Genomic DNA, 17,054 nt, shown 5'->3' on the forward strand with positions numbered 1-17,054 from the left:
ATTGTGAATGCACTGTGGTTAAATGTCCACATGCTGTCTTGGTTTTCTTTCATGTCACATGCCTTTGCATGTGACATGGATTACTTGCAATCCTTCATGGATCACTGCCTTGTCGTGGTGAAGGGGCTTGAATAACTCAAGCGAAGCTCCGAGCTGTGCTGTGCAGGGCCACCCAAGACGGACGGGTCATAGTGGAGAGTTTTGACTAAACGTGAATCACCTGGAGCAGGAACCGGCAAACCACTCCAGTATCCCTGACAAGAAAACTCCATGGACAAAAACAATAAGGAAATCAGCCCTGAGTGTTCACTGGAAGGACAGATCCTGGAGCTGAGGCTCCAATACTTTGGCCACCTCATGAGAAGAGAAGACTCCCTGGAAAAGACCCTGATGCTGGGAAAGATGGAGGGCACAAGGAGAAGGGGACGACAGAGGACAAAATAGTTGGACAGTGTTGTTGAAGCTACCAGCATGAGTTTGACCAAACTGCGGGAGGCAGTGGAAGACAGAAGTGCCTGGCGTGCTCTGGTCCATGGAGTCACGAAGAGTCGGACACGACTAAACAACCAACAACAACTAGCTGCTGTCCATTCTTGCTCCAGGGTCTTTTGGGGGACATAATTGCTCTCTAGGTTTCTCTGCTGCTTTATCATGTGAAGCTTTCACGCAAAGTTTGCTAATTTATATGAATTGTTATTCCTCTAGGCACTTGTGGCTAGTGGTTGATGAATTCTCTTTCTATGATTTCAATTGCTCTTTCTCGCTTCACTGATCTGGACAGGCTGTAAAGGTTGAGTTTTGCCAACTAAGCAAAAATATTCAGTCCAGGGGTTCACCCAAGGACTTGTTGGTCTGCAAATTCACACCAAGCTGATTTTCTGCAATTAAATTTTGCAGTGCATCCTCAAGAGTTCATAATTAATCAGTTGGTCTAGGATCTAGGGGTCTTAGTAGACCCCAAGCTTAACATGAGTTAACAGTGTGATGCAGCAGCAAATGAAGCTAATGCTGTTCTAGGTTGCATTGACAGAAGTCTAGTGTCCAGAACAAGGGAAGTAATGCCACTGTATTCTGCCGTGGTCAGACCACACCTGGAATACTGTCTCCAGTTCTGGGCACCACACTTTATGAAGGAGGTTAACAAGTTGGAATGTGTGCAGAGGAGGGCAAACAAGATGGTCAAGGTTCTGGAAACCAATGAATGGCTAAAAGAGCTGGGTATGTTTAGCCTGGAAAAGAGGAGACTCAGAGGAGATATGATAGCTGTCTTCAAATATCTGAAGGGCTGTCACAAGGAAGAGGGAGCAAGCTTGATTTCTCCAGCTCCAGAGACTGGGACTCAAACAAATGGCTTCAAGTTACAAGAAAGAAGAGTTTGACTAAACATCAGGAAGAACTTTCTGCTATTAAGAGTTGTTTGACCATTGAACAGACTTCCTTGGGAGGTTGTGGATTATCCTTCCTTGGTGGTTTTGAAGCAGAGATTGGATGGCTATCTGCCATCTAGTCCAGCCCTCTGCAATGCAAGAATTTCAGCTACAGCATCCATGACAGATGGCCATCCAGCCTCTGCTTCAAAACCTCTGAGAGAGGAAACTGGTTTCCATAAGAAACTGACACTGCCTTTTGGAGAAAAGAACAAACGCCTTGACTCGCTGGGGAACATTCCTGCAGATCTTGCAAGATTTTGGAACCCAATTTAAAATACTTGTTTTGGCAAGTTTTAGAGCAGGCTAGAGTTATTTCATTCTGTAGTATGGGTTTTTGATTCTGAATTGATTGCTTTTATGCTTGTTGTGTTGTGATCCCAACCACACCAAGCTTTGCAAAAATTGGAATGTTAATTACAGTAACAAGTGGGAGTAGGGGAAGTATAGATACTGAAACTCTACCTAAATGTAACGTTTGCCTAAGGATGGAGACAGATCCAAGTTAGCAGCTGGATTTTATATTTTCAGAATTGGGAGATCAATTGTTGATCCTCCATTGTTGAACATGTAAATTCCAGTAACTAATTCAGATTTGTTGCCAGCAATCTTTGGGGCAGTTCTAGGTGAAACATCACACTTCATAGTATCTAGTAGACTGTAATTTGACCGTCTGCTATCTCCTCTCACATTCCATCTTAAGGTGACCACTAAATGCACTCACCATGGTTTCAACACCAGCCAGCTTTTCTCCTCTTCCCTCTCACCACACCCATCTTCTGAGAGTCCAAAAAGCTTGCACACAATTTTGTGACAAGAAGATTTTCCTAATAGAGGTATTGCCGTAATGTGGATTTACATTGTATTGTAAATCCAAATGCATTCTTGCTGCACCTTCCCTGTTCTGCCTACTTGCTGCCCTGCTCTGTGTCAGGAGTGTATCATCTTGTCTGTCTGGTGTGGCAGGTGCTACTGTACAGCTGCCAGTATCATCCCATTCATTTTATTTTTGTCCTAGGCTTCTGAAATTGCTTTTCTTGAAAGGCCTTCAACCCGGCCCTTGACACTGTGGATACAATTTTGTGCTTCCAAATGAAGGTGCAGATAAATATGTACACTAATTGGAACCACTTAATGGTCCATCTGATGTCTGGGCACAGTTTTGAGTAGCTACGTGTCACAAGAGCTATGTAGTGCACCTGTGACCCATGATGGATGATGCATCTGCCAAATTGGCCTGGACACATACTGAAGCTGTGTGCAAAGAGAGCCATTTATTTTTCAGCACTCTTGGGTTTAGGGGTATGCAAATTCTCCTGGAGGAATGAGTCACAAAATATAAGACCCAAATGGAGGAAATGAGAAATCCATATTATTAATCTTGATATCAATTTGCATATGGTCTCACTCCCACATGTACCACCACACAGAAACACACACACACACAATATGTTAAAAAGTATGAAAACAAAGAATATTAGAGGAATCTTGTCTATGAATTCTCATAAGACCTTTTAATGAAATTCATATTTTATGTGTACCCCAAAAAAAAGTATTCAAAGTATCGACCGAGCATTCTGATTTCAACATCACTAAGTTTGGCTTTAACTCCCCCCAAAAAGTCTCAGACTAGGTCATTACTGAATTTGAGTTGGTCATAATGTGCAAGAAATTACCTTGTTTTATTTACAGAGGGATGAGTGGATGTCCTTGGATTTTATGTCTGTGAAAACATTGTCTTCAGCAGCATTGAAGGCTGAAAAGCAAATGGAAAAATTACTGGAGAAACAGAAAGCGCAAGAAGATCTACAGGTATGTTAGGTTCTTAAGTAGTGTAGTGTTATGTGAAACTAGTAATTGTGGTAAGCTTACGGTACATATTAGCTGCCTCAAATAAAAATTGGATTTCTTCAAGTAGCAGCCTTCCGTTTTGGGACTTTAGCTTTTTTTTATTGAACATCAGCATCAGGCATTGCTCTGCAAAATAAGTCATTGGTTCTTTGATTAACGTTCAGTAGACAATTTTGGTAGGCAACCTTTTTACTTCTTAATATGTTTAAAACAGCTCCCCACGGGCCCTAAACAAACTTGTCCAACAATCCTGATTTGTTCTATATTGGGTTTCCATTTTGGTGTCTAAAACATATCAGTCATGTGGTAAGAATATTAGCAAAGCACTCTATCATTTATATCAAGATAGTTTAAGTAAACCAATTCTTCATTTACCTTTTATTTGAATCTTTGATACTGCAAAGAAGTGATTGGATCACCCCCACCCTTATTTAATGCATTACAAGTTTGATGAAGCTAAAGCACTCTCCATTTTCAGTTCAGTTAGGGAATTTTATATTTTTAAATGCTATTGATATTTTTGAATAAATTGAGAATCTTTATTGTTTAAAGTCACAGGCTATCACAATATAAGTACAGCAAACAATCATTTCAACTCATTAAAAAAAAGAAATAAATAAAGGAAACAAAACACACACACACACACACACACACGAAAAATAGAAAACAGTATTCTCTCCAATACAGATCATATGTAGAGTAAGGTCTATAGGTATTTAAAAGTGCCATCAAACAAAAGGACACCCCAGCTGGCTCATATTTTCTTAGCTGCAAGAGAAAATTTTGGTTTTTTTGGGTGGTAGTGCACACATATGTGCCTGCAAGCAAAATACATATCTGGTCCAGGAGGGCTCAATGTGACAGGCATCAAAGGACACAATTAAGGAATTTGTACCTATGGTGCTCATATAAAAGACCACTTAGTAGCAGTAGTGGCTGGCAGGGCGGTGGGGGTGGGGTGTGGTCTCACAACTTCCAAACATGGTTTCCGCTCACTGGGAGAGTGAGGGGCAAGAGACCAGGAAGCTTGACACAGTGTGGGTATGGCAATGGAGCCTACCTTCAGTTCCTTCTTACCACACATGCACCCCCTAACTTCTCCCCCTCTCCCTCCTGGTAAGCAGCAGTGGTGCGTGGTGTTGAGAAGGCAACTGGTAGCTGCTGCTTAGTAAGTAATGGGAGACATCCTCAACCTCGCTAGACTTCATATTTTTGCAGCCACATATTTTTAAAAGCCAAAGCACAACATTTATAAAAAAACTGATGCTCCATACAGAATTATTTAAGATGCAGCTAGTGTTGAAGTGTGCTTGGTATGGGGGTGAAGGGGGCTTCCACAAAGCTGCTGTTGATCTTGTTTCTGTTTTGTAAACAGGCCATTCTTTCTGAAAGAGAGCTCAACCCCTACTGGAAAGATGGAGGCACAGGCTTGCCAATGCAAGAGAGCACGTCAGCAAAAGGTAACATCTTTTTATACAAGTTATAGGGCAGCTCTGTTTCTCTTCTCTGCAACCCCTTATTCATGCTAAAAGAAAACTAAATATTTGCATGCGGATTCTACTACGATCTCTGAATTAAAATCTTAGCACATAGCCTTGCAGAATATATTTTTAAAACCTTGAGTAGCTTGACCTTCAGTTTGTACAGCGTAATTTTTCCTTGTGAACTAATTAAAACAGAAAACCTGATTGCGTTAGGACATGATGAACTGTTGTCATCTCATTTGGTCTCTTTCATTCCATTACACACATTGTAGCTTTAAAATATTCAGCCGCTGAACTCTGCGAGTCCCATTTTCAGTGAAGTGAAATCGGGATGCAGTTGGTGAAGAATATTATTTATGTAACCTTTCCCCCCACTTCACTTCTTCCTCAAGGGTTATTCTGTCTGTTTGTGGTAAGAGCAGATGAGGGGGGAAAATGTACTTTTCAACACATTGTATCCACTTTATAAAATTGTACAAACAGTTGTGTTTTGAATGGTAGAGATTGTCATATGAAAGTTATTCCTCTGCCCTTTTAGAAAGACTTAAGAGGAACAAATCCCATCTACCCATTATACCATCCAGAGAAATGTTTCGATATTTCAGTTCTGTGTATGTCCTGTTAAAGAGTCTTCTTTGCTTGGAGGTGAAGAGAGGTGGAATAAACTACCAAGGTATCCTTCTGGAGCGGCTGTCTGAGTTAGGGGAGGGTGGTTCCAGTCCTACTTGGATAGTCGTTTCAACAGGGTGATGCTTGGGGAGTCCTCTTCGACCTCATGGAATCTTGAATGTGGAGTTCCTCCAGGTTTGATTTTATCCCCCATGCTGTTTAACATCTACATGAAACCGCCGGGTGCAGTAACCTGGAGTTTTGGATTGCATTGTCAGCAATAGGCTGATGACACACAGCTCTACTTCTCCTTTACATCTGCAGGTGAGGCAGTGGTTGTGCTGGACCGTTGTCTTGCCTTGGTAATGAACTAGATGAGAGGCACTAAACTCAAGCTCAATCTAGATAAGATTGAGGCACTATTGATGGGTGGTTGCCTAGACTGAATGAATGGGAGGTTACCTGCTTTTGATGGGGTTACACTCCCTCTGAAGGAGTGGGTACGTAATTTGGGGGTGCTTCTGGATCCTTGGCTGTTGCTTGAGGCTCAGGTGGTCTCAGTAATGCAGAGTGCCTTCCATCAGCTTCGGCTGGTGGCCCAGCAGTGCCCCTTTCTGGACAGGGATAGCTTAACTTATGTTGTGAATGCTCTGGTAACCTCTAGGTTAGATTACCACAACTTATTATACGTAGGGCTTTCCTCTGAAGGTGGTTCAGAAATTTCAACTGGTGCATAATTTGGTGGCTGCAGGTATCTGACAATCAGATTCTGGTCTGAATTCAAAGGGCTGGTTTTGACCTATAAAGCCTTACGCAGTTCAGGACCGAAGTACCTCAAGGGCCACCTCTCTCCGTGTGAACTGATCTGGACTCTGCAATCATCATCATCTGAGATCGTTCCTTGCGTGCCTACTCTATAAGAGGTCTGGAGGGTGGCAACACAAGTGGGGGCCTTTCCTTTGGTGGCTCCCCGTTTGTGTAGTCCAAAACATTTGGAGGGCACCAGGTTGGCAAAGGCTGTGATAGAGCCAAATACTTCAGACTAAGAACTGCATTTGGGAAAGTAAGTCAGCAAGGGGCATATTTGGGCAATTCAAGTTTAAATGGTTTAGATGTACATCTATAAAAAGAGGAATGTATGAAATAACCCTCATGCTTCCTTTATGAACGCTGCCTTATTTGTGATAATGAGTTTGCTTTCTATAGATTCCCTTTCCATGTTCCCAGTTTCTCAAGCAGAAACTGAATAACAATCGTCTTTCGGAGCCTGTTCTCTGAATTTGCTAGAATAATGATTGGCAAGAAGATGGGGAGCCTGTTAATTCTGCTCTCGACACATTTGAAATAGGACTAATATTAAAGCGAGTTGGGCTGTGTTTCCAAATAAGTGTAAGAACATGAGCTCAGAATGGAGAGCCGTGCCAGTGTGAAGTATATTTCTGGCAGAGCTAGCATATGTTATGTCTGTGACGCACGACATATGTAGTTAGTGATAAGGTTATGATGTTAACTTGTAGTATGCAAATATCCCAATTAATTGCTTTCTTTTGTAGTGACAGCAGTCGAAGATGGTGGGTTAAGTTGGCTGAAGAAATCCTACCAAAGAATGAAGGAGCAGTCCGAGAGAGAGAAACGGGATTTGGAAGAAATTGTGGCTGAAAGATATGGTGTAAGTTCTGGAAGTGTACTATTTCCCCCTACCATAAAATATTAGTGCAGTGGAAAAACGTTGTTCCCTCGTAAAGCAGCAATAAGTAAATCTACCTTGTCTCAAGCAAAAAAGAAGGAAAGATAGAAAGGACCAATGCAATCCAATCTTAATTCATATGGTTTCAGTAGATATTGATGTAGATATAAAATTATAATTTATAATTGGACTCACAGGTATAGGTCCAGTTCTATAAAAGTAAACGCTTGGTTTGTGATAACATATAGTTTATGTTTGGTAGTGTTCACTTCATGGCTGCTGTCCAGCTGTGTGTGCATTAGTCAGAGCTGTGCAAGTGTAATCCTGTGCACAGAGTAGTCTATCTGTATTGGGCCACACATTTCCTCCAGTATCTCTAAATGGTTTCCAGTGTATCAAGATCAGTACATTGAAAACCAACACTTAGGATTGAATCCAGTGCGGCACTAAGTAACCATCCCATTAGTGCAAGGATTTGTGCTTGTGCAATGAGACCCGCCCCCGCTCCCCAGCACCCAGCCAGCTCGCCTGTGTCTGCCCAAATCTGCTTCCGAGGATTAGGCAAACGTTCATATTAGAGAAAAAACTGGTGCTGGTGGGTGGAATAGAGGGAGTGGAAGTCCTATTGTGCAAGTGTACATCCTTTCAGTGATGGGACAATTACTTAGTGCTGCCTTGGATGCAAGTCTTAGCATTGTAGAGGCAGCTTACAGATATGGCTAGGAGTGATCGAGAGACCAAGACGTGAATTCAGACTTAGAATGGACCCATTGAAATTGATGGGGTGTAAGTTAGTCATGACTTGGTCCTGGGTTTTTTGTAAGCATAACAGAGTCTGGATTCAGCCCCATGGAGTTAGCTTTGGAATATCTCCTGTTAAAACCAGTGGGGGGATTGTTAGCAGACTTATATAGCTTGTGTGTCCATTTCAAACATAGTTTGTTTAAGAATGGACCACGCTCTTTTCATCATGCAGTTACGTTCTCAATTGCTGCTTTATGCTAAAATGTCATATGCTTTCCCTTCTTTATTGCAGTCAATGGAGCTATTTCAGTCAAGACTTGAAGAAGCTGAAAAAGCAGTAGCCCCCCAGAAAGCTTATTATAGGAGAGGCTGGCAGAAATGTAAATATTCAGGAAACGAATGTAGTACGAGACAGGAGGAGGAAAAAGGGGAGCAAGAGGAAAGCAGTATAGAAAAACGTGCAGTGAAAGAACGACTGGAGGAGAGATTTAATAAAGAATATTCTCCAGAACAGAGAAGTTACAGGAGAGACAGACCAACAGAAGATAGAGAACCGAGGCGTAGCAATAAAGCCTTTCCCTATAGAACTGCGAAGGAGTCTTATCAGATAAGAAATTATGATAAACCTTTTTCAAGCCCTTTCAAAGCTGCATTTTTGAAACCTAATGATGATGGGGACCAAGGCAGCAGGCTGCAGAGTCCTGCATCCCAATTACTTACTCCTAGTTCGATGAGTCGTGGTTTCAGAAAGCCTGGCTATAGCGATGATGCTACCCCAAGATGGCGCAAAGCACAGCCCAAGGAAGAGGATGCAAGAGCCACCCTGGATGAAAACCCATTAAGAACTGAAATGGCTGTTGCCCATAGAGAGAAAGATTCAAGAAATAAACAAGAAGAGATACCAAAAGGTGCTGTTCCAAGATGGCGCAAAGCACAACCCAAGGAAGAAGAAGCAAGACCCACCCTTGATGGAAACTTGTTAAATACTGAAATGGCTGTTACCAGTAGGGAGAAAGACTCAAGAGGCAAACAGGAGGAGATCCCCAGAGGTGCTGTACCAAAAAAGGAGCCATTGGATAGCAAATCGTCTATGGGGTATTTAATTTTATTTTATATTGTGGGAAGGTATAGATTATTTTTGCTTGAGGTTTACTTTTTAGGATTGCAACCCTTTCGTTGCTGTCGATCATCACTTTTCTGCCTACATCCTGGTTAAGTACATGTCACGAGGCTTGTGTAATTTTAAAGAAAATAAACATTTTTTAAAAAAAGCTGGTCTCAAATCAGCCTGGAAACAACTTCCCGTTTATCTGGAAGTTCTTCCCCTAATTCATGGAGCTCTGTAGTTACTCAGTGGCAAGAGAAACATGCAGTGCATTTGCTCAGGGGAACGTTAATCTATTTTTCAAATTCTGTAAGTTAAGAGCTGGCCTCGAAAGCAAATGGAGTTGGCTTTGAAAGCAAATGAAGCCTTGCAATTTAACAAAAGGGTGCCTGAAATTACGCTCTGTGTGCCTGGTGAGATTAGGCTTCCCTCTCGGGCCGCCTACCATCCACACATAGGGCACATATTTGTTGTAGGGACTACAGTTATACTGCAGGTTAAATGTGCTTCAGGTTGAGTGTTTTCAGGTTATGCTCCCCGGTGACCCGGAAGTAACGGAGTGTGTTACTTCCGGGTTTTGCCACTCGCGCATGTGCAGATGCTCAAAATGATGTCACGTGCATGCGCGGAAGTGGTGAATCGCGACCCGCGCACGCACAGACATGGGTTGCGTTCGCTTCAGGATGCGAATGGGGCTCCGAAATGTACCACTATATCATTATTATATACCACCCTTCATCTGATAATCACAGGGTATCTTACAGTATAAAGCCTAAACTCATAAAGGTGCCTGGTTACTTGTAAAGAAAGGATGGGGGAGAGGAAACATCAAAAGGGGCACCGGAAATAATTCATTTAGTCCAACATGCCCCTGAAGAATCACTAGCCTCTTAAGACGTGTTCCAAGACTTGAAACACATGGGACTAAATCCTGTTCAGTGCTCTTTGGAGGTCTTTTCTGTCTCCTGCCCCCTGGTCCTTGGATAAAACATAAGAGATGTAAAAAGTTTTAGGAGGCACAAAGCAAATATCGAGGGTATGATGCTAGTGGGTGCTGTTCAGCTCTGAACTTTTTCTTTGGGAAAAATCCACAGAACCTTTTAAGTTAAAAAGCTACCGTGTTTTTTGCCCTATAGGACGCACTTTTCCCCCTCCAAAAATGAAGGGGAAATCTGGATGCGTCCTATGGGGCGAATGCAGGCTTTCGCTGAAGCTTGGAGAGCGAGAGGGGTCGGTGTGCACCGACCCCTCTCGCTCTCCAGGCTTCAGGAAGACATCCGCAGCCTAGGCAGCCCTGTGGAAGTTCCCCGCAGGGCTCCCCACGCTGCGGATAGCAGCCTGCCGCCCGGCGGGCAGGGCACCCTGAAGCAGAGCGCCCCGCCCTCCAGACAGACATCCGCAGCGTGGGGAGCCCTGCAGGAGTTCCCCGCAGGGCTCCCCACGCTGCGGATAGCAGCCTGCCACCCGGCGGGAGGGGCGCCCTGAAGCAGAGCACCCCGCCCGCCGGACAGACATTGCAGCGTGGGGAGCCCTGCGGGGAACTCCTGTTCTATAGGGAAAGGCGGATAGCAGCCTGCCGCCTGGCGGGCAGGGCGCCCTGAAGCAGAGCGCCCCTCGCGCCGGGCAGACATTGGCCAGCCCCACAGGCTCGGGGTACAGCAGGGAGGCTCAGCGCTGCCATCCTGCTGTTCCTCAACCTGGTTCGGTTTCCCCGACCTGCTTTTGGGGGGGAAATAAAGGGAATTCCCCCCTTTATTTCCCCCCCAAAAAACTAGGTGCGTCCTATGGGACGGAGCGTCCTATGGGACGAAAAATACGGTATTAGCCTTGGTATAAACTTTATCTCTTAGTAGTATGTTGATTTCATTTGTATGCAGACAACATGCTTTTCTTTTCAACTTGGATGGCAATTGAGTGTGTCTGTACACTGCGAAATAGTTTTTTGTTTTTTTAGTATTCTGCCCAAGAGAAGGGATGTGGAGCAAAGTGTTTCTGATTCTTCAGGGTGAATGGCACTACCTAGATGCGAAGTTGATGATACCACTTACTTGAAATACTTGGAAGACTGAAACACTTTGTGCTACATTTACGATGCACATTTAGACAAACCTGAGTTGAGTGGATTCACTTTCTAACCTCTTTCTCCCAAGCATTTGCATTTCCTGTACAAAGAACGTTTAAGTCTCGAGAAACACAAACTTCATAGAATCTTAGAGTTGGAAGGGACCCTGAGGGTCATTTAGTCCAACCCCCCGCAATGCAGGAATCTCAGCTAAAGCATCCATTACAGATGGCCATCCAACCTCTGTTTAAAAACCTCCAAGGAAGAAGAGTCCACCACTTCTTATGGGAGTCTGTTCCACTGCTGAACAGCTCTTACTGTCAGAAAGTTTTGCAACTTGAAGCCATTGGTTCAAGTCCTACCCTCCAGAGCAGGAGAAAATAAGCATGCTCCCTCCTCCATGTGACAGCCCTTAAGATATTTGAAGATAGCTATCATATCTCCTCTCATTCTCCTTTTTGACAGGCTAAACATACACAGCTCCTTCAAGCGCTCCTCATAAGGCTTAGTTTCCAGACCTTTGATCATCTTGGTTGTCCTCCTCTGCACATGTTCCAGCTTGTCAACATCCTTCTTAAATTGTGGTGCCCAGCATTGGACACAGTATTCCAAGTGTGGTCTGAACAAAGCAGAATAGAGTAGTACTATTACTTCCCTTGATCTGGAGACTATACTTCTGTTGATGCAGCTTAGAATTGCTGCTGCATCACACTGTTGACTCATCTTAAGCTTGTGGTCCACCAAAACCCATTTTAGATCCTTTTCACATGTACTGCTAGTAAGCCAGGTGTCCTCTACCCTATATTTGTGCATCTGCTTCTTCCTGCCTAGGTGCAGAACCTTACATTTGTCCCTATTGAAATTCATTTTGTTAGCTTGTGCCCAGTTCTCCAGTCTGTTAAGGTCATTTTGAATTCTGATTCTGCCTTCTGTAGCATTAGCTACCCCTCCCAGTTTGGTGTCATCTGCAAATTTGATGAGCATCCCCTCAATTCCTTCATCCAATTCATTTATAAAAATATTGAACAACAATGGGCCTAGGACAACCCTGCGGCACCCCACTTGTCACTTTTTTCTGGGATGATGAGGGACCATTTATGACTACTCTTTGGGTTTGGTCAGTCAACCAGCTACAAATCCACCTAACAGTTACCTCGTTCACCCACATTTTATCAGCTTCCTCGCGAGAATATCATGGGGGACTTTGTCAAAAGCCCTACTGAAATCAAGATACACTATGGCCACAGCATTTCTCTGATCTACCAAGTTTGTAATTCCATCAAAAAAATAAATCAGATTGGTCTGGCATGACTTATTTTTGAGAGACTCATGCTGGATCTTAGTAATCACAGCATCCTTTTCTAAATGCTCACAGACCAACTGTTGGATTATCTATTTTAGGACCTTCCCTGGTATCAATGTCAAGCTCACCGGTCACTAGTTACCTGGGTTTTCCTTGAAGATGGGGACAACATTTGCTTGCCTCCAGTCTGTAGGGACCTCACCCGTTCTCCAAGAATTCTCAAAGATAATAGACAAAGGCTCTGAAATTACATCTGAAAGCTCATTTATTACCATTGGATTCAGCTCATCAGGCCCTGGAGATTTCAATTCATTTAAAGTAGCCAGATGTTCCCTTACTACCTCTTCTATCTTGGGCTGCAGCTCCCTCTTTACATCATTTATTCTTTTCTCCTAGCTCCTCTGGTCTACTCCTCCTCCCAAAATCAGTGTCCAAGTTTGAGAGCATGGAAGCAATTTTGCAACTCTAATGACAAAGTGTGTTTTGTGACCGTCTTACTTCTGTGCATCACATTCCTCCAGGGTTAGACTCTTGCAATGGGCAATCTTTATCCACCCGGGGGGGGGCACCCAAACTATCTTGGTGCTCAGTCTCAGCCAACTCAGCTCTATCAAGTAACTCTGCATGTTGTCCTGGTGCTTGAGGTGTGGCTAGGCAGGACTCAAGTTGCTGCACCTTCACTTCCAGCAAGACAGCCGGCTTGCACTTGCTACAATTGTACTGTTGCTTGTTCTCTGGCGGAAGGACAAATATGGCACAAGTGTTATAGGTCACTGAAGCAGCTCCCTTACCCTCCATGTTTCTGGTCCTATGCACACCAAGAGACAGAACTCTGGGCCTCCCCCGCTAAACGCCCTTGCAAACGCCCCAGATTGCGAGGTCTGTTTGCGAGCTCCCAGGATCTGCCCTGAGTAAAGTTTGCTGCTGGTTGCTAACTCCTCCCTCAGCCTGGGAATTAGGAGTACAACTTGCGATGTATTGGGTAGCCTACTAGAAATGCATTGGATTTGGCCTCGAGGCATTGGCAAAAATGATGTGTCCTTGCTTAAATTTAATTACAAAATTAAGTTTAAGGTGCTACCCAGTAGACTTTTTCATGTGCTATTTTGAGGCAAGGGCAAGGAGAAGGTTATAATACAGTGGAAATAAAAGGCACGGTTAAAAAAATATCAAGCCACTGTAGAGCCATTAACTAGAGAAAGAATTTCTTTAGTCTCAGATAGCTGTGGAATTGTAATTGAAGGGGTCGGATTTGGAAGAGAACCCCTAAAGATGTTTCTCCCATGACTTGGAGCTACTAAAATGTGCATTAAATGTTCTCATTAAGTTCCTCTTTGAACAAAGTAGCCTCTCTTTATAACGAGGAGGAGAGACAAATATTGATTCAGTTGTCTTTAAGTTTCAATTAAATATTTAGAAGCCTTAATTAGCTCCCCATTAATTTTCTTCTTAAAGCTGCTTTCATCTTTATGAAGTCCTGCAGCCAAAAACATTAAGAAAAGGGTAGTGGCGTGGGGGGAATGGGAAGAAAAAGTCATGAGCTTGGTGCTCTAATGTGTGCAGATATCAACCACACATGTTTCCGTAATACTACAAGAGTATAAAAATCTGATACAGTAACACATCGCACAATGATTACTTTATTAATGAATTGTGATAAGGGTGGCTTACATTGTTAAGGGCTTATAAAACCCACTTCTTTTCTAAATAATGTTTTACATCTGGAGAAGCAGTTCTTTCTAAACTTGGAATAAAATACCAAGTCAGAATTGCTTTACTAGGTGATTCTTCACTGCTGTCATGGGTCAAACAGATATTTAGCAGATACTTTCTTATCAATTAATTTACAGAATTTTATGATAGCATTGTAAACAAATAAAGATCAACTATGTAGGTATAGTAATAGAAGAAAAGAAAGGTACTTTGTCTATAACAACATTCTCAACTTTGCATCGGCCTTAGTGAATGGGGGTACATGTGTTGATTATGTTTTCTCTATTTCTCCTCTTCTGTATGCTGAATGGCTTATGTGTGTTGGACCAGGTCTGTTTCAGAAGATGAAAAGCCCCAAATTCTTAGTGATGAGGAGATGAACAAATTGGGAGCCAAGATTGTAAAAGCAGAATTGATGGGAAACAAGGTATGTAGAACAAGAGTATCGAGTGTGCTTAATGTATTGCTATATGTTCAGACTGAAGCACTGAGAGCTGAAACGTATACTAATAAAGAGAGATCTTTGTTCAAAGCATCTGGGAGCCCTGAAGCCTTCAGATAATTAAGCCCATTTACCAAAATGTACATTTAATTCCTTCAGTGGGTTTCACTGATTTGCCTTTGGTACACATAGCAGCCAGAAGTGAAAGCTCTTGATGCTTGTAGTAAGGATTGTTGGCTGCTGTAAGGTGTTTCTTGAAAAGTGGCATTTATAAAAATGAAAATCTGTATATGATGCATTTGGTATTGATAGTGAAGCAAAATTCAACAATATTTGTTCTCTTTAAAGGATTTAGCAGGAAAACTTCAGACCCAGCTTGACAATGCACGCAGGCTGAAAGAAAGCGGAGCACAGACTCAAGCTAGAAAGTTTGAGAAGGAGGTAAGGAAACCATGTCCTGTATGTGTTTTGGAGTCTGGAACAAAAGCAGCAGCGACTGAATTGCAGCACCTAGAGCTGTGGTGTCGTTGAATATGGTTTGTTAGCATTGGCAGAGAGTACCTACAAAACAATCAGGAACCAATGCTGTGTGCTAAAATATTATCTTCTGGAGGGAAGCTGTGAAAATCTTTAAGACACAGTTGAGCACAGCAAATGCCATGTTCAACTAAGTACAAAAAAATTCCTTCCAGTAGCACCTTAAAGACCAACTAAGTTAGTTCTTGGTATAAGCTTTCGTGTGCATGCACACTTCTTCAGATACACTGAAACAGAAGTCACCAGACCCTTCTATATAGTGAGAAGGTGGGGAGGGGTATTACTCAGAAGGGTGGTGGGAATGGGTGATTGGCAGATAGCTGTGATGAGCCTGTTGACGACTCTTAACGACTGCAATAGGTCTTACAGGAAAAAGCAAGGGGTGAGAAGGTGAAAAATGGCTTTGTCATGTATAATGAGATAAGAACCAGGTCTCTCCATGGTTTTAAGTTTGGTAATAAGTTGCAATTCAGCAGCTTCTCTTTCCAGTCTATTTCTGAAATTCCTTTGTAGTAGGACAGCTACTTTGAGATCTTGTATAGAATGTCCTGGGAGATTGAAGTGTTCTCCTACTGGTTTCTCTGTCTTGTGATTCCTGATGTCAGATTTATGGCAGACCAACACGGCTACCTATCTGTAACTAAGTTTATACATTCAGTGGAGAAGGGATGTGGCTCAGCTGTAGAGCCTCTGCTTTGCATACTGAAGGTCCCAGGTTTAATCCCTGGCGTCTCTAGGTAGGGCTGGGAAAGGCTTTCTCTCCGAAACCCTGGGGAGCCATTGCCAGTCAGTGTAGACAACTCTGAGATGAACCCAAGAATCTGAATTGGTATACTATACTCCTAATCTGCATGAGTGTTTGCATATCTTGTTCATTGGGGGATAAATGTTGCTGCTGCTACTATGCCATTAGTGTATAAGCCAAAGACATGTTCCTGCCTGAGGAGCTTACAGTCTAAATGTAGGCAGTGGTGGGAAGGAAGAGGTAGGATAATGAAGCAAAGGTTGAATGTGAGCAAGTACAGTTTCACATACGGTACTTAGGCTTCATGCCAGCTGATGAGGAGGACTAAAGAGGTTAAGCCAAAAGGCCTTAGCTAAATAAGTGGCTTTTATGCTGAAGTCTGAAGGAGGAGAGATAGAGAGGTAGCACCACCTTAGTATTATGAGTTCAAGGTTTGGGAATATCCAGCTGCAAGAAGATTGGATGGAGTCTTCTGAAAGATCAGGAGACCAATTTCTCTCTGAGAATCTGAGAGATTTGTGGCTTACAGCTTGGATACAAAGAGCTACACTGGTAACACAGTCGTTGACTCCTCCACTCTCTGATGCCTTGCTTTGCAGCCTCATTTTTAAAAATTTACTTTTGTCTTTTATAATTGCCGTGTGTCAAATTTTCTTTAGAACAAGATTTGTAACTATTTGAAGTTAATTTGAGGATTTGAATGTTAAGTCAGGGAGCGTAATTCAACCTCTTTGGTATCGCTGGATATTTGTGCAACATTGTGATTCGTAATTAACAGTTCACAAACTTGGGCATTTATAATTCGCAAAAATCTTTCTTTGTCCCCGTTCTGTTACACAAATGCTTAACTAATGGCAATCTTAAGTAAATTAGGCACCATCTTAGGGAAAATGCATTTTTCTCCTTCTCCTGTAAGCATTAAGGCCTGGAGATTGCATCTTGCTGGCAGGTTGCTTATCTCAGTATCCAGAGCTCAATCTGATGACTCCTGGATGCATCCCCAGGGAATGGTGATATTCCTCAACAGCTCTGGGCTACTGGCTCTCTGTTTAATAGCAAACATTCATCCCACGTCCCATTCAAAGCCACCACTATCTTGATTTCTTTGATTGTGGCATATTGTGGTCTTTGGTTAGGAAGAGCTGTAGGCTGATGATACATGTAGTGGAATTAATAGCCTTTGCTTCCATTATTTCAGTAGTCATAGAGATAGGTCAAGTCTTGCATTGGAGAGGAGTGATTGTATCAGGCTTGATTAATTCGTTTATATGCTCAGCTATGATACGTTTGTTTTAATAAAGATACTTGATAGAGGAGTGTGATCCACGGTTTGTAATAGCTCTGT

General features: G+C 42.8%; 1 protein-coding gene across 1 annotated transcript in view; it reads left to right on the forward strand.

The window, feature by feature from the left end:
- The window catches only part of CWF19L2 (CWF19 like cell cycle control factor 2), a 68,152-nt gene that overhangs the window by 14,059 nt on the left and 37,039 nt on the right, over window positions 1-17,054 (forward strand). Inside the window, exons 5-10 of the mRNA XM_081909639.1 lie at window positions 3,120-3,239; window positions 4,654-4,738; window positions 6,925-7,040; window positions 8,095-8,897; window positions 14,316-14,412; window positions 14,776-14,868. Of these exons, the coding sequence (XP_081765765.1) occupies window positions 3,120-3,239; window positions 4,654-4,738; window positions 6,925-7,040; window positions 8,095-8,897; window positions 14,316-14,412; window positions 14,776-14,868 (1,314 nt within the window). The remainder of the gene's footprint in view (window positions 1-3,119; window positions 3,240-4,653; window positions 4,739-6,924; window positions 7,041-8,094; window positions 8,898-14,315; window positions 14,413-14,775; window positions 14,869-17,054) is intronic.

The sequence above is a fragment of the Podarcis melisellensis genome, assembly GCF_964234715.1.
Source record: "Podarcis melisellensis genome assembly, chromosome: 4".
Classification (NCBI taxonomy): Eukaryota; Metazoa; Chordata; class Lepidosauria; order Squamata; family Lacertidae; genus Podarcis; species Podarcis melisellensis.